Raw genomic sequence first — 27173 nt, forward strand, 5'->3', positions numbered from 1 at the left:
AAGTAATCGGCCCAATTGTTTTTGCACAGCAACCCAAAAGGGCAGTCAGTGACATTTACTTATGAATCCGACTATAGGCCTAACTTAACTATAAAAGCACTGATGACAGCAGTGCTACATTTTCATCATTATCATCATCTACTTTAGTCAACCAGCTCAGATGACCTTTCTTGGGGCAGTGATCGGTAACAGTGAACTCCTTCCGACCCAACAGGGAAATGTTTACATTCGTGTCTCCGTGTATCATGGATTCATGTGTATACTAACACCGTTGTTGTGTTGACACACTGACTGACTCCGACTGTGTACATTTCTACAGCGACGAAAAACGATCACAAAAATGGTTCTTTTTAAGCACTCGTGACATGTTTACAAAAATTAAAGCAAGTGTTTTTAGTAGAGGTTTACCTAGGGATCACGTCCAAAGTCCGCACGCGATATTCGCCGCGAAATTCACTCTACAGTATTTCGCCTGCGAAATCTGTCCGAAAATCGACCGGCGAATGTGAGGCGATAATATGAAATCGCCGGAATGTCAGATGCGAAATTCGCCCACAATCGCGCCAATTCTTCGATTTCGCCCCAAAAATCGCTCCAGGCGATAATGGAACGATTTTACGAAATTGGTGGCTCTTGCATGCTTGTCCGATATTCGGAACGATTTTGCAACGACTTTCGTCTTGTTTTATTGGCGGCAAAGTGCAGTCACGTAAACAAATCGGGTCATACTAGACAGCGTCCACCAGGTTTAAACACATACATACATTAAAGCCATCAAAGTAAAATCTAATGGTCATAAACGAAATAAGCATGAAATCTTCAGGAAATGTATTTTTTATGGTGTACATATTACGTTTTGGCCACAAAATTTTATTTTGATGACTTTATACCCGACTTTAAACCTGGTGAACGCTGGTGGGCGCTGGTGGACGCTGTTTAGGATAACCGGATACTACAACGATCTTGATTAGCTTGATTAGCTGTATGATTCGGTACATTCCGTCACAATCCTTCGGAATACATACCATAATACTAAGAACCTCAAACCTCTGTGCCAAATTTGTGCAGCTCCTCGTGGATAGATGTGATGTATATGATTACTGCAGTCAGGTTGACCGGGAATTCCAGTTTGTGTTTTTGTTCGGTCTGCTATCAGCTGATGTCGGAATACGCATACTACAACACATATGGGCCTCTAATATTCCCTTCGTTCCGATGGTTGGTGAGAGCGAATTAGGCGCGATTATTATTTTCGCCTGCGATTTTTATTCAGTCTGAATTTTCGCCTGATCATAATAGAATCGCCGAAGCAGGGAGCGATTTGGAGGCGAATGAGTGTGGCGATATTCGACCAGGCGAATTTTCGCCCCGATTCGCGCAGCGAATATTCGCGTGCGGACTTTGGACGTGATCCCTAATGAGTAGCGTCTGGGTGATTATAAACCATTAACTTGTGTTTAAAAGCCCACATTGTAACGAAAGGTTCCGGCTTGACGCTAATCTCCAATGACGGCAGCTGCCATTTTGCCATACTCTCGAAACTTTGGGATCGTCAAATGCAATGGAAATCACATAATTTCTGACACACACTGCTACAATTCATCATTTTATTGTTCTTTCACAGTATTATTACGCCAACCCGATTCGCAAGGCAGCTTGTACCAACTGGCTCTGCATTGACTATCCCCATTCCAAGCCGAAGAACAGTGTGACAAGTTTCTAATTTTACCTTCCAATCACAGTCAAAATTTTCTAAAACAACCGGCAATGAGGACAAACTAATCATCTCAAACCAATCACAAGAATAATCAACACATACGACCTCATCCGAGGAGCGCATGATTAAGTTTTAGCATTGATTCAAGGTGATTTAATTCCTTCTTCGTCTCGCTTCAAATTCATAAAATGGCTGTCTTCCATACTTGTAGCATGCAGATCTAGTGGCGTAGTACAACACTGCGCATCTGGGATACCCCGACGGATTGCCTCGAACCGCGAAATTCAAAACTGCTGGCAATGTGCCAACTGACATTTTTGCACAATACCGCCACCTAGTGATATGAAAAGAAATTAATCTATTTAATATCAAAACCTCTATATCAGGCCGACCTCTAAAACTTCACTTCAAACTTCAATCTGCTGGAATATAGAAAATGGGCTTTTTTAACCTTGACCTACTTATACCTGAATAGTAGGTCACACTGACCAAAATCTGTGTTAACATGTAGAGATGCCCAATAGGTGTCTACATATCAAATTTAGAGAGTCTATGACCAATAGCAAAAAAACGTGCCATGATCAAAGAAATTTTAGAGTTCGACCTCTGTGACCTTGAAATGAAGGTCAAATCAAAAACCTGTGTGATATGTGATGTACCTTTATTAGATACACCCACCATAAAATTGTCATCGCTCTAGCTTTAACCATAAGCTTCAAAATGACAAAAATAGGTTTTCAAAGAGCACCCCCTATATGGCAGACCAGCAGTCAAATTGCGCTGATTTTCATTCTGATGGAAGGTCTTGCCTTGTGGTACCCACACACCAAGTATGAACTTTCTGGGTCAAGCGGTTAAGAAACGTGCCACGATTTTGTCAAAAGTTAACGACGGACGACGACGACGACGACGACGACGACGACGACGACGACGGACGCCAGACGCCGCGGTATCGTATCAGCTCACCTGACAGGTGAGCTAAAAAAACCACGAGTGGGATTTCTGAGGTATCAGACTACACCCGAGAGATGGTCATCAGCTTTGAACCCCACCCCCCAGAGACCACAGGATTCAGTTTCGTATATGAAAAGTATGTTAGAAGGAGTTTTCTGACTGACCTTTCCCGTCTACTTGAGCAAGCACCAATAGGCATTCTATGGCAGAGACCTTCAGCTTCTGGTATCGCTCATGCTGGGTGAGAGTGAGTAGTGAGGATACTGCATGGCCCAGTGCAGGAAGGAACTCCACCTGGTACACACTGGTCAGAACACTGAAACAGTAGCACATGAACCTTGACAACCGCGCAACACAAAACAATAACTTATTTTAAACTGAAACCCCATTTTCCTTCTTATCCATAAACATAACGAAATGTCCTGGGGACATTGCGTTCACCTGGGAATCATTTAGTTGCAGATGAAATGATATATGGAGGTTAAATCGACTTTTAGATATGACAAAATGTGACACTGTCAATGGCACTCTTAGAGGTTGACCTCTGTGAACTTGATAAACTAGACCCAATTGACCAAAATTTGGTCAACTTGTACAGATGCCCAATAGGTGTCTCCATATAAAATTTGAAGAATCTCAGACAAATAGTGGTGAAACATATCAACTTCACTGGAATTTTAGAGTTTGACCTTTCTGACCATGGAAACTAGGTCAAGGTCAAAATGTTATACCTCTATGTCAATCTTCATCACATCAATCAATGATGCACCTTTGAGAATCACACAGTGAAGGTTTCTTGATATAACTGACATTGAGTTTATGACCTGACCTACTTACACCTGAAAAGTAGGTCACATTGACCTGAGTTTTATTGTTGACATGTACAGATTTTCCAATAAGTGTCTACATATCAAATTTGATGAGTCTAGGACAATTAAGGATAAAATGTGCTACCTTCGCTGAAATTTTAGAGTTTTTTTACCCAGTCTGTGACCTTCATGAGTAGATCAAATCAAAAACCAGTATACAGTGAAACCTCTGTTAGCGGACACCTCTCTATTAAGGACACTAATTTAGGTCCCTAATTGGTTGTTTCCATTCAATTTGACCTCTCTAATCAGGACAGCTCTCGATTAAGGAAAGCACTTGTCAGTCCCGAGGGTGTCCTTAACTCTTTCAGTGCCAAGGACGTACATGTACGTCCTAAATATTAAGGTATTTTAGTTCCTCCAGACGACACCAGATGTCCCCAGCTACTCAAATGTGGTTCATATGGTTTCTCTGGCCTGGGGCGTCCAAATTGAATAATTTTTTCGACTGAGAGGGTGGGGTGGGGTTTGCCACCCCTCATTTTAGGTGAAAAATGGTGAAAATCGGCCAAAAATACCACTCCCTCAAAAAAATTTAGAACATAATCCTAGTATGCCCCTACTTATTACTGCTGTTTTATTGAAACAGGAGGTAAAGACAAAGGTTTTGAAGAATTTTGATGAGTGTATCTCAATTATTTTTGTGAGATTTTGGGTAGTGACAATGCCCAAAAATGCCCAAATCATGGGCACTGAAAGAGTTAATAGAGGTTCCATTATGTCATGTAGTCTCATCATCATCAGCGTTAATGAGATACTGACAAAATAAGGTTTTCAAAGATGGCCACCTGGAGCCAAGAAAGTATGTCAAATGGCGATGATTTTTGTGTTGTCATGAGACATCCTCACACCAAGTTTCAACTTTCTACACTCAATAGTGAGCAAACGCGCTCCCATTGTTGACGGACGGACCGACCGACCCACGGACAGACGTGACGACATAAGCTCACCCAGGTGAGCTAAAAATGCACTATTTTCAGGCGAATCCAACAAGCTCCTCATAAATCAATAATTTTTACTTTTCCATTCTTGTGACAAAAGAATGTACTTCCTCAAGATCACCCTCAAAGAATCACAGCCATCCCAAGAATATTCCTCAGATCGAAGTAGGATTTCCTCGAATATCATCTTCTCCTGGAGTTCATCTCGCTAGACTTAAGAAAAAGCATTAAAATCACTTCCAGAAGGCTTACCTCTATTTGATTACGTCAGCAGATTTCATTTTTGATATTTTTCACAAGATCATAGAAAATATTAGAAAGTAATGTTTTTATATATATCTATTCCATCATTCTCATAAATGTTTTGATTAAAAGATTCAAGCACCAACTCATCCCTGATTTTTTAAGTAAACCTGGAAATTTTTCAATAAATTTTGTTCATGTGAGATCTAGTGACCATTACAAAGGACACTATCAGCTCTGACTTATCTCTTGTTTTGAAAATTCAAGCCACCTTTAGGCAATAACAGAACATGATTTGAAATAAGTGCGTAAAGAGCCTTACCCAAGAGAGGACTGTGAAATCAAAGCCATGAGACAACCAACAATAGCAATCTTCCATTCTTCTGAACCTGGGGATCAAACAATGATTACATTCAATAACTAGTATTGGGCAATTCGCCTAACAGCAAATTGCAGACCATATCCCTGGTGAAAGTATTTTGTCATGTTGAGAAATTAGGTTTGCACCAGGATATAACCAGATAAATCAGAGGCAAATAACCCTGAATAACCAGCTGAATTAGGTTGTGACAGTAGGTGCATCATAAATACTAGAATTAGCGATGGTTCTGGGACTGCAACAACTCAGCATATGGATGGTCAGAATCCAGCAGACAACAAGCAAATGTAATCTGAATCTCAACATCTTTCGTATCTTTTGATGAGTTTTCTGGTCGAGTGAGGGAAACCAGTTGGCCATCTGATATGGCTGGTGGGGATGAAAGCTCCCAATGTTGGGACGACCAATAATACATTGCGTCTCCACAGTATTTATATTATAATACCTCCCTCCATGCACACATGGTTCTGCTGCCAATTTTTTCTTCAAATGATCTAGGTGTCAATCATGCACTTGTGGGTACTGGCACCACGTAGGTAACTTCTGATCTGATCTTAAGTGGCAGGTTTTTGGTGCTTTGTCCTGGTGCTCATTTTTAAGATGACATTGACAAAACACTATCACCAGGGATATGGTCTGCAATTGCTGTTAGGAAAGTCACAACCTGGGGACAAAAAATAAATGTGATTTAGACTTCGCATTCCTTTGAAGTGTAGGTTGCAACATCCCAGGCCATTGATGCATGCATGGTCACAACATAGGGGCAACCGGGAATCATGGCAAGGATTTTTACAACCATTCTTTTGAGGTGTAGATTGTGATGCGAGGGAAGTGTCTTGATCTCTACATAAAATTCCTTCGACATGGTGCAACAAACCAGTCCAGTAGATATATACATGGTCATAGCATACGGCATCGAGACAACCAGTATGCAAGGTTACGGCCAGGCCCAAGGGGTATGACCGATCAGCACTAAGAGTAAAAACGTAAAATGCAATAATATCTTTTTAAACTAACTGCCACAGTAGGTTTATTTATTCAGTCTTTTTGAAGTAAAAGTATTACAGTGAAAAGAACGAAATACGGCTGGAATATTATACTGGTTTGTCTTCGGACGGCAAATTCAGCACTGCACCGATGTCAAGGTTAAGACGGTTATACGACTTTGCCTCATCAGCTCCTCGTGGTCAAGGCTCCTATATCCGTGACCGATGCGGTCGCAGAACAGAACAGATGCTGATCATCCCCGTCACTGCGTCAGGCTGTAAAACAGAGCGAGGAAATATTCTAACTTCACCAGAAGTTTTATCATTCATTATTCAGACCAACAGACACTGACTACCTGCTAATAGTCTATGAATTTCATTGTCATAATTCAGAACAAACACTTATCACCTTTGCTGACAATATTTTCAGAAGGTGTGTACATTCGTGTGTCCATTTACACTGCACGTGTATACGTGCTTTACTGTACATTTCTACAGGAGTGAGCAGGATGTACAGAAAAACGATCTCCAAAACTGTTGCTTTCAGCACTCGCGACACGTTAAGCGAGGTTTTAGCAATTATTTTCAGTGAAGGTATATCTCATGTGTATAGTCTGGGTGATTTTGAGACATTCTTAGGTGTTTAAGGCGCACAGTTTGATGAAACTTGCCCGAATTCGTAATTTTTTTATGAATGTATATCCGCCATTGCGGGATCTGGAAACTTTCGGATGACAAGTTTGCCTCAAAAGATGGAAGTGCTCCCTATAATCACCCAAACTAACAGCGAATATATATTCTTAAGATCCTTTTCTTGACCTCTGATGAGTTAATTTTGTCTGATGCAGTGTTTCAACACAAATTTGAGGGCGATTACAATCACGAAAAATTCACACTCGCCCAGTCTAGAATGCGTAGACGAAATGTCTGTTGGCTCTTCAATGTAGCGGGTATCCTCCCACCTGTTCAGGTCGGGACAGATCAACGTTGAGCAACTTGCCTAATCGGTAAAAACGCGGGAGGCAGTGCTATTACCGGAACGGTTCAGAACCGGCGATTTTCATCAAAAATCACCCGAAAACTAAAAAAGTAAGCAACGGCTGCAAAAATAAAGTACACGTTGTTCGTAAGCAGGTTATGAAACGTAACCTAACCAAATTTCAGGTCGTTCCGTGCGGCAGTTTCGGAGATACGTGTCGAAAACCACATCCCTCGGGTCCTGGCGATCGGCTCAGTAAAAACAATAGACCATATCCACGGAGTTGTGGATATGGTCTATTGACATGTGGATATGGTCTATTGGTAATCCAAGTGTGAATGGTCACATGTCAGAAACTGATCATGTGAATTAACTAAGGTGTGGACTCATCACACTCTGCACTCTGCATTGTAGTAGTTTGATTATTTTACTAAATGAGGTCTTTATTTTCTTCTTTTTCATGCTTTCTTCCTGATAGAAAACCTCTTTTTTTTTCACTCGGCCATTGTTAGTTGGAATTAGATGCAAAAGAGTCAACTTGGTCAGGGGTTGACTCTTGAGGCTTATCAGGTGGAAAGAGGAGGTTTAAGCTGTTAACTTATATATTATCGTCTAAATCTAATGAAACTTGCACAGGCATCTAGATTTATCAGCAGCCAAACATTTTCACGATCGAGTGAAGGACTTTTGCGGCTGAGCCCAGGTGGCAAACGTTTGAACTTAAGGGCCAGTTTTTATAAGAGTCAGGCAGATTTCTATCAAAGGGTGATTCATGACCGCCTCAGATTTGTCCCCAACTTTTTTTATTGGTAGCTATATGTTGGTAATGGACAAAAATCACATTTTCTATCCTCAATAGGGTCCGCTTTTTTTGGAGAGGCTCCTGGAATATCGGGGTCAAAATCGCCCTAAATGGCAAATTAGTCAAAATGAGGTTTTCGAATGCTGTTATTTCTGTGCGCCCTTTGTGAGCCACATAGATTTTCATTTGTGTAAGTCTATTGGGTATTGACTTTCCAAAAACGGGAAAATTTCGGGGGCTCACTTAGCGCGCAACCCATAGGTAGCGCGCAACCCATAGGTGGTGCTCTAAGTCACTACATTTCGTAATTATGCACATTCCCAGGGGTCATGTGACTTGCGCGTTAAGTGAGCCAAGCTCTTTTACGCACTTATGATAGATTATACTTTGACTTGGATGAAAATTACCGCGTCTCACTTAAGGCGCACATGCAGAGGGCGCTTTTTGCCGCCAAAAAGTGAAATTACCACCTTTTCGCCGAGCGATTTCTCCATGCGCCCTCCAAGAAAAATGACATTATGGTTCAAGTATTCTCTCAGCATCTCTGTGGTTAAGAGACTTTCATGGCTCAATTCCGTATTAACCCTTTTTGCAACCTTTTTTTCATAGGGCCACTTCACGAAAAAATCTAAATATGGTGAATTGTGAACCTTCTTCGATTTCCCTTCAGGAAACTTACAGGGTTTGCTTCTTTAACTGGTATTTAAGGAATTCTGAAAGTTTGAGTGCCATGTGGCGAGCCATTTTGGCTGTAGGCAGCCACCTGGTGGTGATATTGGAACTAAAAGGCAAAAATTAACATTCTTATTTACCTTGTATCTCAGAAACCGTTTATATAGCAACCGCGACGTAGCGTGTATCGCACTGTAGTCAGCTGTGTGTATTTGAGCATGTTAGAAGAGCCGCGAGAGTTTGCTATGCGTAAATGATTTTGGTTCCGTAAATTATCATTCAATGTGCTTAAAATCATATGTATGAAATAAAGTCGATAATATACTTTCATATCATATTTGGTTTGATGAATTATTCCGCTCGTAGCAGTAACAATCGCAAGCTGAACTTGCGTCATCGGTTTGTTTACATCTCGAAGACGCCATTTTCAACGATCCGGTCCCGTAGAACCGAGATGTCCCGCACACCAAATTTCGATTGAAAATGCGAGGGGCTCCTGATGTACCAATAGAGATGAAATTTTCCATCCAATCAGAATAAGGTATGACATTAACTCCGGCGCAATTGCGAAAATGATCGGCTGCTCGAAAGCGGAGCAATAATGATGTGAACAAAATGTTAAAAAAATCCATTAAATCTTGCGAGAGACTCAAACGCAGTTACCTGCCATCAAAATAGAGATTCCATATTTTAAAATGACACCCTGATCATAAAAATTGGTAAAGATTTACCCCCTCGATTAACTGGATGAAATATCCCTTCCGCACAAATTCTGAGTCCTAACTATTGAGCATTCCCGAACATTCCCAATGACGTCACGCTCCATGACGATGTGTTGTCACGTGATCTCTAGCGACGCGCTGATTGGCAGTGACGTCGTAAATTTCTATATTTAGCACCTCGTGGCCACTTCGTTGCATGACATGTGCTCATGTTGACAAGTTAATTGGGTTTCGTTTTCATTGCGTTTGAGGGCGGGAAATTCAATTTATGAGATGGTTCTACTTTTTAAACCATTAATTCAATTCTCCACACCTTTGATGCTTTTGATGAATCTTTTAGAGGGTTCTTAGTGTTACAATTAAATGATTTCCAAATGCCATCTATTAAATGAATTGAGTATTGACCCTTTCTGAGCCAATACCAGATGTTATTAACCCACTATTTATTAAAACATTACTTGATCATATTTACTGGTATGGTGTACAATATTTTCATTATCACTTCTCCTAGTGTGCATTAAATAAGTTGAGCATTAATTGACCCTTTCTGGGCCAATATGTAATTAATGTAGGAGAACATTACTATATAATTAGAATGATTCTTGAAATAAAACTGGATCACTTGCCCTTTAGTTAGACCATCTTGTACCAGCTTAGGCAGGTTTACATGATGGCAGTTGGGCTTCAGGTTCAGCTTGTGAGATTGCCTTACATAAGGAGGCTAGTCTCTCCATTGACTTGGTTCAATGGATAGATTCCCAGGTCATAATTGTGGCAGTGGAATTCCAGGCTGTATCCGGTGATCCATTTAACTAAGGGAAAGGAGTGAAAACAAGCTCAGTGCTTATATTGTTTAACTTTAATAAACAGTTTACCTATTACCTTTCAGACTTCCATTTGTGTTCTGTTGATGGTTGCTGAGAAAATGGAAAAGACCTACCTCGGAGCCCATACTGAGGCTGCAAAGATCACCATTGAGGATCTTCATAGCAGTGACCTTCAGCCTATGGATCTTGACCACTTCACTATGGGGCTTTTATTTGAACTATACAAGTATGTTAAAGTGAAGGGTTTACTCACAAAAGTATTCATTGAGTGGTTTGAGAAACTTTGTCCTTTGGCCAACAGAGGCCAGGCAGACTTAGAGAAAGGGCGGAAAAGGGTAGATCTTTTATTTCAAAAAAGGAAAACTTTGCTCAGTAAAAAGCAGAAAGAAAAAGCAAATGAACTAGATGATACATTCTTTGATTTCCGGACTGTCAGGAAAGTAGATGTTTATGTTGATGCAGGTGGTGGTGATGATGGTCTGGACAATCATTCACAGCCAGACATCGAGGAAGTTTCCTTTGTATCCGATGTTAACACGGTTGATGTAGGGGAAGTACAACTGCCAGATAGAACACACAGAGCCGTCAGAGGTCATGGACATACGGAGCTAGAACCAATGAAGCAAAAAAATGAACTGACCTTTGAAATAATTCAAAAGCAACGCAGAATTCGTACACTAGAAACAAAAATATCAACACTAAAGGAGGACTACAACAAAATAAAGAAAATAGTGGGTCACTTCAATCCTCGGAATGTAAGAAAAAGAGACAAGTTAGCGAAAACTAGGGCTGAACAGTTTAAGATAACCTCTAAAGAACTTCGTGAAAAAGATGATGAAATTGCAGGACTCACTGTAAAGTTAGAGCAACTGACAGAAGACGGGGCCCTTGCTCATCAGCAGTTTTTAAATGACCAAATAAATGCTGTAGGACAGTTGAAAAACAAACTAATCAAAGCACGTAAATCCAGAAACCATTTCAAACGGAAGGTAGCAATATTGAAATCAAACAGAACATTGGGCCTACACAGCACAGAAACTAACACACAACTGAAAAAAAAAATGAAGGAAAAAGATGATCAGATAATGTACCTTGAATCAGTCCACGATCCTGAGCACGAGACATTTCCTGACTTGAAGGATAAGTCTGGTTGTTACAGTGAAAATGTTCGAATGTGTGTAATGGAGTTGACTGGCTTAGAGGTGGCAAATGACAAAGTACCACAGGTTATCATCTGTGTGAGCCAATACATTGCAGGTCGACACCTTCAAAAAGCTGATGTCCCAAATCCTACTACTGTACGAGCCATAGCAGATGAAGGTCAATATGTAGCCAAACGCTTTATTGCGGAGCAGCTCAAGGAGAGTACGAATTGGGGTTTGTGCAAAGATGGAACGACTCGTAAAAAAAGGAAAATTTTGGACACTTCCATCACTCTGAGTTCCGGAGATATCATTAGCCTTGGTTTTACCAGAGTGGCCCACGAGACAGGCGAGGCTATTGCTGGTACCTCAAAGGACGCTTTAACGGAAATAGCTGAAATGCAGGCACATGATGACACTGGTCTGACATCAGAATCCTTTATTGAGGAGCATGGACTAAAAAAACTTATTTCATGAGTGACAGAGCCGCTAATGAGAAAAAGAGCAATAGACTTCTTAATGAATGGAAGCAGGAGACATTACAAACGGATGAGGACCAGCAGACTGTCCACAGTTTTCATTGCAGTGTGCATGTGCTCTTGGGGTTTCATTCCAATACAGTTGCAGCACTGAAGCCTCTTGAAGCTGAAAATTTCAGAAGAACTTGGTCATGGCCTTGGAATGAAAGGAAAGGACATGTTCAAAGACTGGAAATCCAAACCTGCGGTTGAGCGGATAGCACTGTCAGCATCCCAAATATTCGGGCCAGAGGGGGACTACCTTGGGTTGTGTGACAAATGGGAGGCACACTGTCAACATGAGAATATAAAATCCTGTATTAAAAGCTACAAGGACAACCGATTTAATGGACTATTCGCAGTAGCAGCACAAATTGTTGCCCATCGCTCAGACTTCATCAAGGTTTTGGAAGCTGTTGAAAAGCCTAACAAGAAACTTCAAGCCGTTCTTGCTGATCTGAAATGTGACATTATTGTGACGCTCCTCCACGCCCTTGGGATAATCTTTGTAAAAGTCACCAGGCCGTATTGGATTCTCACTGGCACTAAGAAAGGAGAGAGTGTGAAATATCTTGAACTTTATAAGGTGATTCAGCCCTTGATAAATTTGCTTCACAGATGATCTACGGACCCTTCAGTGCTACTAGGTGATGCGAATCTTCCAGTTGAACAGGATTTTCTGTTTGACAGAGTTTTCAAAGTGCCTGAGGGACAGCACGACCTTGTGTGTAGAGTACTGAAATTGATCTGTGCTGCATTCGTGAAGACCATCGATAAACAGTTAGCAGACTTTCTACCGGAAGGATTGTATGGTTCTGAACCCTCAGAGATAGATCTACAGCGGACTACATTTGCTCATGTCAATAACCTGGGATGTGAGCACCATTTTGGAGACTATGACTCGAGTATCAGGCGTCGCCCAAATGCTTCTCTGCACTACCACAGTAGTGTGGAAATCCTGAAAAGAAACAGATGTGCAATTAGAGTGTGGCTTAAAAATCTGTCAGAAAAACATAGGAAGAAAATCTGGAAAGCTGCAAGAAAACATGGCAAAAAACTTCGCGCAAAACACAAGGAACAAGAAACGTCTGTCAAAATTCAGATTCATGATGAACTGTTCAAAGCAAAGAAACTTGAGAAAAAAATTGCAAAGAGACTTGTAAAGAAGGCAGCAGCTACACGTGCACGAAAGAAAGGGACAACTGCTCAGAAACAGACACTTAATAAACAAACCAAGACTAAGACCAAGCGTACCAAGAGAGCAATTCAATGCCCAGAGCCACCAACAGAAGAATTCAAACCGAATCAATGGATTGCAGTAGCCTATGTAGAAAATTGGTATCCAGGTAAGTTGTCAGATTTACATTTAAAATATTTTTAAATGAATGTGAAGATAGTTAGATACACTGTACTAGTTTAGATGAAGACATTGAATCACAAGAAAACTGGTCTTGAGCTGACATTGATTTATTCTCGGATCCTATTCACTCAGTTGATGTTCAGATATCTCCTGCTTATCTTTTCAGGATGCATAGAAAAAGTCAGCTCCAAAGACGGTGTGACAGCCAACTTCTTGAAACCTGCAGGGAAGGTCGGAGAATTTGTAAGACCTGCAAACCCAGATATAGCTGACGTCATCCGAGCTGATGTTCTTGCAATAGGCTCCTCCTGCATACCAGAACCCACTGCAGGGGGAAGGAGGTGGAGGATCCCATTCCCAAGTGCATCTAATCCAGCAGGCATATATAGGCTTTAAGACCTACAGAAAGTGGTAGCTTTCTGTAGGTCATCATGTAGAGACTGATGAGAATTAATGATTGTAAGTTTTTGCTAGCAGTTCTCCGTGGCTCTTCTAATACACAAATGCGCTACAGCTGACAGTATTTTGAATTTCAGAGGATAGCCATCTTCTCTTCTACTTTGAGCAGTTAAAACAGCAAGAAGATCATTCTGCTTTAAAAATGCTTCAAAATGATATATCACACGCTATGGTTCTGGTCATTCTAAATTTTGGCATGAATCACTGAATCGGGTGTCCGGCGATGACGGCCATCTTGAATTTGTGATGGCAGCCATCTCTATTTTCATCTTGGGACGCGATAATAATAGTTTTATTCTCTCTCTTCATTTCATTAGCTTCGATTTGATATATTACATGCCTTGGTACCGGTTATTCCTGTGTTCGGTAGTATTGGCGGCCATTTTGAAATTTTGGCGGCCATTTTGGATTTATAAACTGTAACTGAAAATGGAAAATATGCGTCAGGGTCATGAACTATGTAAATATCACCCTAGGTTGTTTTTATTTTGTCAGGTGATTGTGTATGTTATCACTGTAAGTGGAATAAATGCTGATAACCATTAAAATTATGCGAATTAGCTCATTAAATATGCAAATTAAGTTCAAAACTGGCGTCCAATCAAAAAATGGTGTGCGGCATCATCTTCGGCACGAAAAAATACTATGGTGTGCCAACTTTCATATCACAAACATGTTCGGTAACAAAATCAGAACAGTTTTCCTATCATTTTCAAGAAAAATAGGTGCCATAGGCCCTTTCCACCTGTAATGCATTTTCCATTGTATTTACCTAAGGCCGCGAGTTCACAAACGGCCTTAACTGCCAAACTTGTGAACCCCATAACTTCGGTTCTAGTCGACCAAACCTCAAAATTTAAAAAGGAGAAGAATTCTCTCAATTTACTCTTTTTAGAAAAATTCCAATAATGAATGAATTATAAAGGCAAAATTTTGCCCTGTGGTTGCTAGTTTATATGATTTTCATCAAATTTGCTGTACTTTTCTCACAAATTTGGAATACAAGTTACATGGAACAAATGATCCGGCCTCATAGCGATCAGTGCAAAGAGCACTTTTATAGAGCAATGTAAGCAAATTTCTGAAATGAGAACTCTGTTACCTTGGTTTAATTGCACGTCCTGGCCAGGGGAACTCAGGAGCAGACAGAGACAGTTGAATAAGTCTTGAAATAGTTCCCAGTTTGTGACGGTTGTTTTCTTCAGAATATCAGTCATACAATCTAACACTCCGATGCATTCCTTATCAGAGCTGGAAGAGAAATTTTAAAATCTTTTTAAGTCAGGAAAGAAATCCAAGATGACTGTCTGGCCACTATTACTATTAGATCGCAGAAACATCAACAGAGCAGCTGCCTCATAATCCCACCACACTAGCTCACATCACTGTAATATGAAATGAATTACGGAACCTGTCCCCAAGTGATAATGAATGATACACAGAGAACACAAGCCTTTTAATTAAACCCTTTAAGGACTAAAGGTATTTTGACGATCATACCGGTCCGACATATTTTGATGATCATACCGGTCCGACGAAGTTGCGCTAATAGAAAATGTACAGCAGGAACCAAGTTCTAACGTGTTCTCTATGCGAGATCAGGCCGTAACGACAGAATTTGGTTGAGCACTCGCAGCAGTGCGAGATTAGTCCTTAAGTTAAAGGGTTAAAAGAGGTCCAAAATAATAGCAATGATGAAGAAATAACGCCGCTGAAATTCTCACTGAAAACTGTGGTAAGTTTGTTGGCCAAAGTATGAGTCAAAAGTATATGCAAAAGCTTCAGATGGGCAAATAACATGACAAAGTTTCATAGCAGAAGTGCGGAAATTAGTGGACACAAAGAAGAGCGCAGAGCATTAGGGGCACTACAAAATGCTCTACATGTATTTCAATGATACCCCTTTCGGAAATGGTATTTACCAGACATACTTTTTGGGAGTTCCTAAGATGACCAAAGCTATTTCCCTAACAAGAGGCCCAAGGGCCTGGCACTCAGCTGAGTTAATATCATTAATATCTTCCCGGTGTTCAGTTCATTATGCATGAAAATGGCATGCTCGATGGTATTTGATATCCTTTTGCGTTCACTACGGTACCAATGTTTTTGGTTGACATAATTATGCCACTGTTCATTCCTCAATCCTGACCATAATTCGGGTGAAATCATCGTATGAAAATATTTACCGAAACATGAAGTTTATGCCATGAATGAGGATACTCATTGTCATAGCCTCGTTTACAAGTACGAAGTATTTTCCCGCGAATATTCAAAACTGCTTGGCTCCTTGCCAGTTAAATAACATGTGACTATACACAAAATAGAAAACTTTGATGGAAATTGTAAATCATTGTTTTACCTATCAGGGGAAACAAGCTGATGATGATCAAATAAATCATTCATGAGAAATCGTTTTGTTGCTGAAGCTTGCATGACGAAGTTAATGCTAAACCTTTTCTTGTGCTCTACTGCGCCACCGTAGTTTTCTATTTAGACCAGCGATGACGTCATTTCTGGTGATTCCCTACGTTGTCCAATGAGCGCTTTTTAAAATGTGCCATTTGGTATTGTACAAACAGAATGCCGTAGCTCCCTCAATTTCCAATCAATTTTTATGGGAGTGACATTATTGTATTGCTTAGAATGTCTACTTTTTACTCATGAAAGAATCGTAGAACTAAAACTTAATAGGCGAACAGAATCATGCCAATTCACTGCACATACTGTGGGAATTCTCCACTTCAAAATACATCGGCGATGTCATCGCGAACAGAGCATGCACTTCCGATATCGTTTTCACAGAAATGTGGCCAAATTTTCAAGAACTAATTTCTGAAAGTAGTCCCTAACGACCTTATGACTACCACTGAAACGAACTAGTGATAATATCGCCTACCAGACTACTACTTTTTAAGCAGAAAATTGGGTACTTGAGTGTCATTGAGCTCCAGGCGTAAACAACATGCCGCCATTTTGTCTCCGCTTCGGTATTTCGTACGCCGCTTATAATGCACCTTCTCAATTAAAACCAACATAATAAGGCCTTACATCGTTGATTGAATAGGAACACCACACAAAACACAATAAAGTGGGGGTACAATCGATTACGAAGCTGAAGTGAACAGTGATTTATTCCTGGAGCTACTGCTTTTGTTGTGTAGCTGCCATGTTTTGAAAACTGGCAAATAGGAGACTTCATTGATGGCTGACGTCATCGGGCGGGAATTTGAATCGGCAGAAATAATTAAAAGGCAGGTAGCGCCCTCTCCTGTTAAAATTTTGAACTTTTTCAAGAATTTTATCTTAATATTAGAGCATATTTCGACTAATTCTGCTGCTCCTAGGCCGATATAGGCCAGTTTCCTTCATGCACTCTCGCTCGCAGGAAGTAGGTCGAATGGCGACAAATTTTGTTTTGAAAGTAGAGTTTGATCAGAAGTATCCAGAAATGCAAAATTGAAGTCTCTAGGTCTTACGGTTACAAAATGTGCACCATGGGTTTAACGGATGGACGGATGGATGGATGGATGGATGGATGGATGGACAGACGGACGCCACTGAACAACTTATTTGACAAGCTCGGCTGACTTAGTCAGCTGAGCTAAAAAAGATTTGGCAAATTCCAAGACCATCATGTATACATTTCAGCGCCTCTTGGTTAAGTGCCAGATTCAATCTATAGAAAATAATGGCTCTCTTATTCGCACAAACATGGCAGATGGTTGGATCTAATTTTAAAGTTGAACATGTTCTTGCCCCTCAAGTTTCTGTATCGAACACCGCTCACGATGATATCAGGCTTACAAAGATACGGTAAAATCCCTTAGTTAAAAACGCTTTTGTCACATTGTACAAGTGTATCTATGGCAACCCAAAGCGGAATTTATTCAAGACTTTAGAATTACCATTCAAGAAGTTAAATATAAGTTCAAGAAGGAAATATATGTTCAAGACTAAAATATGTTCAACCTTGAATCAAATGTTTTCAACCTTGAATAAAATATGTTCAACCTTGAATAAAATATGTTCAACCTTGAATAAAATATGTCCAACCTTGAACAAAATATATTCAACCTTGAACAAAATATATTCAAGACTCACGTGACCATATTCAAGACGCACGTGACCACAAAATTGATGACGTAGAGCGTAGAATCTGTGGCACTTCTGATGCGTTCTGTTTCACGACATGATTGATTGCCTGTATAGCCTAAACACTCAAACATGTCAAAAGACAACAAGAATCCGATACAGTGGTGTCGGCCTTAAGAATGAAAGGTGAGAGGCATTGCGCATTTTGAACCTATAATTTGCCTGATATGTCTGTGAAACATGTATCGACTCTGACATTCACTCGATACCGCATCATGACAAAGTTATCAGAGCTAAGGACATGCCGTGGTTCTCCAGTAGGATTAAGAAAGCTGTAAATAGACGGGACAAAATGTATAGGAAACTTGTAAGGAACAATAGTATTGGCAATTTTGCTCGATACAAAGATTGTGCTAAGTGTGTGTCTGACCTAGTTACTTCAGCTAAGAAGACATTTCATGAAAATGTATGTAAGTCTCTTGATACCAGTTCGTCCAGCAGCAAAAACTATTGGCATATTATTAAGCAACTGCTCGGTAAAAAGTTTGCCTCTGGTATCCCATGTATTGTTCACAATGATAATATGTATGTTTCCCAGCAGGAAAAGTGCCAGCTATTCTTGGAACAGTTTATGGTCAAATTTCATCATGACCACAATGAGGTCTTGTCCCCTGTTTTCCCTGCAAGGACAATGGCATCAATTAGTGACCTGAGGACCACTGAACTCGAGGTCAGAAAACTTCTATTGGACTTGGACGTCTCAAAACAAGGCGGCGTCGATGGTGTAACAAATAAAATGCTCAAACTTGTAGCTTCTTCTCTTGCAAAACCACTGTCTGAGTTATTTAATGTCCTCCTACAGCATGGCAGTTTTCCTGATTGTTGGAAATTAGGCATCATAGTGCCGATCTATAAGAATAAAGGGAGTAAGTCATGTCCTTCTAATTACCGTCCTGTTACCCTGCTAAACTCCATGTCTAAGTTGTTTGAAAAGGTTGTGTACTCATCTATGTATGATCATTTGCAGCTCAATGAGCTTTTATTCAAACGTCAATCTGGCTTTCTTCCTGGTCATAGTACTGATAAGCAGCTTCTAAGTATTGTAAATATGATTCTTTCAAATTCTGAAAATGGTATGGAAACTAGAGGGGTTTTTCTTGATATTGCGGGGGCCTTTGATGCTGTTCCGCATTTTCTTCTCCTTCAAAAGCTTAAGGCCTATGGTATAAGGGGAAAACTTCTTGAACTGCTCAGGTCGTACCTTTCAAACCGCAAGGTTAAGGTAAAGATCGAAAGTTCTTCTTCGGATCTGAGCCCGACAGGTTATATTAATAGTGGTGTTCCACAGGGTTCTATACTTGGCCCGCTCCTCTTCTTATTGTATATTAATGATCTAAGTGATGTTGTTAAAAATTGTATCTTGTATCTTTATGCTGATGACAGTTCTTTATTTCTCCCGGCCTTGCCGAATTCCACTGACGAAACCCATAATCTTATTCAAAATGACCTTCACAATTTGTCAGTTTGGTCGGATGTGTGGAAACTTGATTTTAAAGCGTCAAAAAGCAAAGAGGTCATATTTCACTCTCCTCGTAAAACTATCAATAACCATCCACCTCTGTCTTTGGGTACGGGAGTTATTCCAAGGGGCGCATTCCATAAGCACCTTGGTGTTACACTTGATGAGTGTTTGACTTTTAGCATGCATATCAACAATATTGTAGTAAAATGTAACAACATGTTAAATCCACTGAATGCTTTGAAGTTTACCAATCAATCAAGGCATCTTGAACGCATGTATCTATCATTTATATTACCTCATCTTGAATATGGATCTATTATATTTGACTTTACCAATCAGGGTCTACTTTCTCAATTAGATAAAATCCATTATAGGGGTGCCATTATAGTCAGTGGTTGTATTCATGGGACTAACACCCAAAAGGTTTTAAAATGTTTGGATTGGATGTCACTTTCTGCTCGGCGTAGGGAAAAAAGATTGGTGCTTATGTATGAGGTACAACACAATTTGGTACCATGTTATGTCAATGAAATCTTTGACATTTATCGTAATCGGGCGCCTCCTGGCCGTTTAAGGACTCAGCGAGACTATGTACTTCCCCCTAGATCATCTGCAAGATTTAGCAAGTCAACTGTGCCATGTGTAATTAGAGATTGGGAGTCTGTGCCTGTCAATATAAAAAACTGCTTCTCAAGAAACTCATTTAAATACAATATCCGAATTTTTCTGAGAGGTAAACATAACCTTCTTACTTCTACAAAATTGGCTCTTACTCGTAAAAATGAACTTTCACTCAATAGGACAAGGTGTGACTTAGTTTTTCGGTGTCACTTTTATTCCCACAATTTTACCAACGTTTTAAGTCCATCTTGTGATTGCGGGGCTCACTCCCAATCTACTAAACACCTTCTCTTTAATTGCCCTTTATTAAATGATTTACGTAACGATTTCTTGAATGATCCTGGTTTGCTGCCACACCTTACTTCTGTTAGGTTTTTCAATCTTCGTGTTGATGAGAGGCTCCATTTTTTTCTTAATGGTCAATTTTCATTGGACCTTACTTCAAACAGGCTTGTTGTAGAAAAAACAGCCACTTTTCTCAGTAATATTATCGCCTTTTCTGGTAACTAGTGCCAGATCAATTGAACCCCTCATCAATCACTACCTTTGTACAAACTATAACTATTTGTGTTACTTTACCTTTACTTGCATCCCTTTCTTTCCATTCAAAGTACCTTATCTTGATTCAACTTGTTCTTTGTATACCATTGTAACCAGGGCTATTAATGCTTTCAGCCTAAGCCCTGGCAATTGTCTCAATATGTAATTTTGTTTATTTGGATTTAATAAATAATAATAATAATAATAATAACATTCACTCGGCATCCATGTCATGATGTGTCGGATTACAGTACACGTCAGGTGTAGGCGGCTAGGTACGTGTACAACCATGTGTCAAAACCTCGTGCGAACAATTCGAGCTCCGAAACGCAACACAAGTACCATGGGTTCGGGAAAGTCCGGACGCGGGTTCGGGAAAGTCCGTAAAGCATCAAAACATGAGCAACTACGTCATCAATTTAGTGGTCACGTGCGTCTTGAATATGGTCACGTGAGTCTTGAATATATTTTGTTCAAGGTTGAATATATTTTGTTCAAGGTTTGACATATTTTATTCAAGGTTGAACATATTTTATTCAAGGTTGAACACATTTTATTCAAGGTTGAAAACATTTGATTCAAGGTTGAACATATTTTAGTCCTGAACATATATTTCCTTCTTGAACTTATATTCAACTTCTTGAATGGTAATTCTAAAGTCTTGAATAAATTCCGCTTTGGCTTGCCATATGTATCTTTGCAAATTTTACCACTTTCAGAAAAACCCTCGTGAAAATCAATGATTTTACATGTAGTTATGGTTTTTACGGTATTTAAATTCAGTTTCAATACTTACAGAGATGATGAACTCTTCAGAGCAAGTCTCAAAGGGAACAACACATATTCCTGAAGCTGTTGTAAGGCCTGAACACTTAAATCCTTCAATGTAGCATCAAGCCTGGCAATATTCTCAGGGGTTGGTTCTTTTATCAGAGGGATGCACACTGGCTTCAGCTTCTCAAACACTTCTTTAGTTGCAGGCTCCATCTTGGGAGGCTGAAAGTAGAATTCAAAACATATGAAGGAGAGTCACCAATCCATAAAACCATAAACTTTTTACCTTGAGATAGTTTTGGCCCCCTAGTAGCTAAGTCGAGAATCATATTGGACTAAAATTCGGCGTCCGAGGTCATCTCAGGGCTGCTTACCCTTACTTTTTTTAAGTGGGTCAACTTTTAAAAAATGTGTATTTCCCCAAATTTTTGTGTACAATTTTCTGCAATCCCAAATAATATGTGTATGATTGTCATTAAAATGTGTACAAATTTTCAAAAGTAAATTCCACAAGCACATGAGCGCATTTTCGTCGGGCGCCAGAGCTACTGCCTTCAGCATGTTCAGCCATTTTCAATGAATGAAGAAGTCTCGCTCAATCGCAGTGTAAAATGTATTGTACTAGTGTATTGATAGGATCTATAGCGAGAGCGAGACTATCGTCTGCAACAGTTATAGTTCGTCTGTCTATCCAGAGGTGTCACTACTATATGTGCCATCTAAAGTGCGCAAGATAATGTGGATGTCGGGTCCGTTTTCACATATTGTGCGCCCCGGGGGTGGAGCTGTATAGTTTTCTATCGGGGAATGAATAACGTACAAAACACAGAGAAAACATTCAAGTTAAGACCATTTTTATTCGTATTTTACAATTAATTTCAGCGTATTTTTGAAAGGAAAAATTGTGTACAATGAGAAGCAAAAATCATACAACGTACAAAATGGTTTTTTTGGCGTACAAAATACGGGATTTCCGTACAGGTACGCAGCCCTGTCATCTGACCTAGAGGGTCATGTGTACCAAGTTTTAACGTCTAAGAAACACGTTTCACGTCTAAGAAACATGCCTTTGTTAGTGTTACACTCAAACGGCCAATTATCTTAGCCATTTGACCTTGAAAAGTAGGTCATATCAAAAACTCATAAGACATGAGATGTATCCTTGCTTGGAGTACCTACCAATACCATAAAAATATCATCGAAAACAGTTACTAATAAGCGAGATACTGCACTTTTCAGTTTTGGCCCCCTGGTGGCCTAGTCGAGAATCAGATCAAACCGAAATTTGACATGAGATGTTATCTGACGTAGGGGATTATGTGTACTAAGTTTCAAGTGCATAGCTTGAGTGGTTGAGAAACATGCTATAGTTACAATCAAATGGCCAATTTACGTCTATTCAGACCTCTGCAACCTTGAGAAGTAGGTCAAATCAAGACAAAAGCCTGTAAGATATGTGATGACGCTTCCTTGCTCGAAATACCTACCATAAAAATATTATCAAAAAAAAGTCACCAATAAGTGAAATAAAGTAGAAATCGCGTAACTCGACGCTGAATATTAAACCCGTCACTGTGCACAATTCGGCACCTGCCAGAAAGTCCCAATTTCATACAACTTTAATTCCATTTAACATTAACAATATGCATCCAAGTCGTCATTCATAAGTCGTCATTTCACATAAGTCGGCACTAACGTCCCATATAATAGAAATGTAAGTAAAATTATGCCTGTAACTCGTCACTGCCGGAAAATGATTCGTTGGAGGCAGTAAGACTGTAGTGCCGCGTGCACACTAGATAGTGCAGTGTGAAAGCATGATGCCAATGGACATCAGTCGTCAGTTCACCGAATCCCGCACAGCTACTACATGTACACCAAATCTCCCGCCCATTGTGTATTATGTACACATTTCACAAGGTTGTTGTTCTCTAAAGATGGCGTCAAATGAGCTGGGCACGAGCGGGAAACGCAAGTTGGCAAGTAAAACGTAGAAGGAGAAGTACAAATTATATGTAAGTCGTCATTATGACGAGTTATCTTTACTCTGCCTTCTTGTAATTCGTCATAAAAAGCTCCGTCCCGAAGGTGCTGAGTTACGCGAGTTCTATGTACATATTGTACTTTTTACCTTTTTTTAGTTTTGGCCCCCTGGTGGCCAAGTTGAGAATCAGATCAGACAGGAATTTGGTGTCGGAGGTTGATGTAGGGAGTCATGTGTACCAAATTTCAAGTTCATAGCTTTAGCTGTAAAGAAATATGCCATAATAGTTACATTCAAAACAACCAATTTAGGCCATTTGACTTCTGTGACCTTGAAAATTAGGTCAGATCAAAGACCTGGGCCAAGTTCCTGAAATAGGGCTAGACTTAGCGTGGCGCTACCACAAGCACCACGCTAGCCAGTGATAGCTGGCGTGGCGCTAGATAATGGTTCCAGCATCAGCGTTAGGCCCAGCGTTAGGTAGCGCTGGGCTTGCCGATTAGCAGGACTTGGCGCTGGTTGCTAGGGATTTTGATCATGTGACAGGAGGTAGGGTCCCCATCTTTGTAAATTCAAGATGGCAGCCATGGAGGCAAAAAATGATACCAAAAAAGTTAGATTGCCAAATTTTAGTCAAGCCGAGATGGTCACACTAACCCAATACGCAATAGAAGAACTTTCAAGCCTCAGGGCCAAGTTTGGGCCACTCATCAGTATCGATACCTTGGGGCAAATCGAAATGCATTGAACAACAAGCTGCATCGCTGCCAGAGATTATTTTTCTCTTTCCGCGAAGAAATCGTGCTTTGAACTGGCAAAATTCCGCAAAAGATTTTCCGTCTGCTAACTTTTCCGTAGTTTCAAGCGCACCAACATGATCGGTCCAGGGCTGCCCGTTTCGACGACGATTTCGTCAATATCATGGGGTGTGACAATATGTCGATGGTCTGGTTCCATTATGCAGCGGTCAATTCTAACTCTGACCCCCCCCCACCTCAGGGGTCGACGCTAATGCGACGCCGGATTAGTGTCGCTTCCTGAGGGTTAAGAAAAAATCAGACAGTCGAACCTCTGGCGTATAGGGAAAAGAGTAGCATCGAATTTCCGTCGTAGGTCTGATATTAAAAGCAATTGTCTTTGGTGAATTCCTGTCGACGAAGTTGCGACAGGCATGTCGAACAAGCGTCGCATTCCTGACGAACTGCCACGGCCCATCCCAGACATGCCCAGACACGTTTTTGGAGCTGGGCAGCATCATGGACAGCAGGTGAGTGGAGTGCTTAGAATGTTTTCTAGTATATCCAGCTGTAGTGAAAAGATTGATTGATCTCTCCAGCAGTGTCATGCGTCGGGATATCTGTAGATTGTTATGGTTCCTTTTTTTGGCGAAGACATTGGTGATTCACGGAGTTCGGAGGTGGTTTTTGTGTGAAATTGAGCCGTCAAAATTGACAATATTCCAAGATGGCGGCCTCCATGTCTCCGACCGGAAGCAGTTGAGAGATCGTCAATTTGGCCGATTAATGCCATTTCAGAGAAGCATCTTGAGAGCAAAGATAATATAGTCTACCACTGACTCAGAAGTTTTTAGCCAAGCTAGAAGGGTGACAAGTGCTTTAAATACAATTTTGCCATAAATATGCTATACCTGGGAGTTGGTGTTGAATTCCTGGCGTTCAGGATTCTGTCAGGTGAAAAAAAGGTGACGTTCTGAACTTCAGGATTCTGTCAGGTGGAAAAAAGGTGACGTTCTGAACTTGACCACAGGAAGAAAGAGTGAAATCCTGGAGTAGAAGTTAAAAGTTCTGGGTGAACAAGTGTCGATTCCTGGACGTCCTTATATCTTCCAGGTGTCGCATAAGTGTCGAATGTCTGAAGGGGGGGGGGGTCAGAGTTACAATTGACCGCTGCATTAATAATGCAATAATCTTGAAAGTACATTGGTCTCAATGTCTATTTCCCCGTTTCCATGACAAAATCCTACCGTAAAACCTGAAACCACTCGTCCACAACACTGGCCATTTCAATTTTCCGTAGAAAGCGCATGCGCACAAACTCAAACGCACGCGCTACCCTCAGGTCTCACAAGCCGGTGCGGAGGCCAGGCCTACCTGCCTCCAAAAATGATGCGACGTCATTTCATGCATACCCCTGTTCCAGCGGCTGTGGACTTGGCAGTACCTTACTCTCACACAAACCTATACATTTCTGAATAGCTTGTCTCTTGTAGAATACATCTGACCAAGTTTCAACGTCGTCTAGACATACAGTCATGCATAGACTGATGTAGCACAATGCATGAGACACCCTGTATAACGCAAATTTGAAAAATGTCACCTCTATGCCTTATAACTTCAAGATTAACACCTGATCACCACTGGCTAGTGAGACCTCAAACTATTCAGGACGGGGGGGGGGGGGGGATCGGCTAAGGTCTTTTTGAATTAGAATATTAATCTTAACTAGAATTGTCAGTTGAGTCTTTGCAGACTCTGGAGTATCCGCCTCATATGCACTCAGCCATGCATGTTGACAAAAACATCGCACTTTCACTTCAGCGAAGCGATGGTTTACGTGCGAAATACGACTGATCAAGGCAACATAAAGTGTCCAGAAGGGAAGAACACATTCTTGAAACTCAGCTGCTTTAATTCACTGCGGTTTTTCTTATTTCATAGCCCATAAACTCCAAATGTTAGGTTTTATAGAAAAATGCTTCGATGGTGTAGACTAGTCCCTGGTCTTTATCCGTTACGTTCCTCCATATGTGCAGCCAATATGTAATACACATAACGCGGGGCACCAGTCATCGTGCCGGTATGGCGAGGTTTATTGGTTAAAAATTTACATGTATTGCGCTATGCATGCACATAGCACTTTCGTGGCTGTTACCCAGATTGACTTCTTCATGGACACCCTCGTTTTATCGATGTTTTGCAATGCATTGCCGTGTTCATGTACATATGAAGCTTTCACCTGGGGACGAGAGTTTGCTGTTATAATTTCTTGAGGAGAATAATACCCTGATACAAAAGTCTCAGCCGATGGCGGAGACTAATTACACTTGGGTCTTGGGATCATTATGCTTATCTCCGGGCAAAAATACCTATCCTTCTCCTGTTGTGTTTAGTTTCCCACATTCGCCCCACTTATTTTCTATACTGCGACAGCGTCTATTGGGTCAACTGCCATGATGGCATCATCCTAACTATATCCCCCCTCTCCCACCCACCAACTACTCGCCATCAATCATTGACATTGTGTGCTAGCCAACTACTTCTTCGGTCAACTGCCATGATGGCATCATCCTAACTATATACCCCCCCCCCCCCCGAGTCTTCTCGCTCACCAGCCCTATTAACGAAGAGCTCCCTATCAAGGCCTGAGCCTTCCTCATATTAGGGAGCTCTTGAGCGAGCTTTATGGTTAAGAGTCGAATGTGTGTGTGTGTATACCGTCAACGAAAAAAACTTGACCCAGTTGACCGGAACCAGAAAACCTCTGCACCCAGGTGACATTTTTCCACGCGAATCGTATACGCTAATGCACAGCAATTTACCTGTGGAGAGATTTTCTTTTTCCAAACAATTCAGCGGGACGCTACAATGTTTACGCAGAGAAGCCGCTGTTCGGTTGAAGATTTCGTCAAAACAGGGCCGAATCAAAGTGTAACGATACCCTGGGGCTAATCGAAATGCATTAAACAACAAGCTGCATCGCTGCCAGAGATTATTTTTCTCTTTCCGCGAAGAAATCGTGCTTTGAACTGGCAAAGTTCCGCAAAAGATTTTCCGTCTGCTAACTTTTCCGTAGTTTGAAGCGCACCAACATGATCGGTCGGGGGCTGCCCGTTTCGACGACGATTTCGTCAATATCATGGGGTGTGACGATATGTCGACGGTCTGGTTCCATTAATAATGCAATAATCTTGAAAGTACATTGGTCTCAATGTCTATTTCCCCGTTTCCATGACAAAATCCTACCGTAAAACCTGAAACCACTCGTCCACAACACTGGCCATTTCAATTTTCCGTAGAAAGCGCATGCGCACAAACTCAAACGCACGCGCT

The 27173-nt window shown here is 40.8% G+C and overlaps 1 protein-coding gene across 5 annotated transcripts in view; it reads right to left on the minus strand.

The window, feature by feature from the left end:
* Window positions 1-27173, minus strand: part of LOC135494754 (TELO2-interacting protein 1 homolog) — a 412060-nt gene that overhangs the window by 363574 nt on the left and 21313 nt on the right. For all 5 annotated transcript variants that reach the window (XR_010448433.1, XR_010448431.1, XR_010448432.1 and 2 more), the window contains exons 2-5: window positions 21142-21341; window positions 14673-14821; window positions 5047-5113; window positions 2836-2987 (exon numbers count right to left, since the gene is read on the minus strand). Coding sequence is in view for 2 of the 5 variants with exons in the window: in XM_064783023.1 (XP_064639093.1) it covers window positions 2836-2987; window positions 5047-5113; window positions 14673-14821; window positions 21142-21332 (559 nt within the window). In the remaining 3 variants the exon portion in view is untranslated. The remainder of the gene's footprint in view (window positions 1-2835; window positions 2988-5046; window positions 5114-14672; window positions 14822-21141; window positions 21342-27173) is intronic.

This window comes from Lineus longissimus, chromosome 10 (assembly GCF_910592395.1).
Source record: "Lineus longissimus chromosome 10, tnLinLong1.2, whole genome shotgun sequence".
In the NCBI taxonomy this organism is placed as follows: Eukaryota; Metazoa; Nemertea; class Pilidiophora; order Heteronemertea; family Lineidae; genus Lineus; species Lineus longissimus.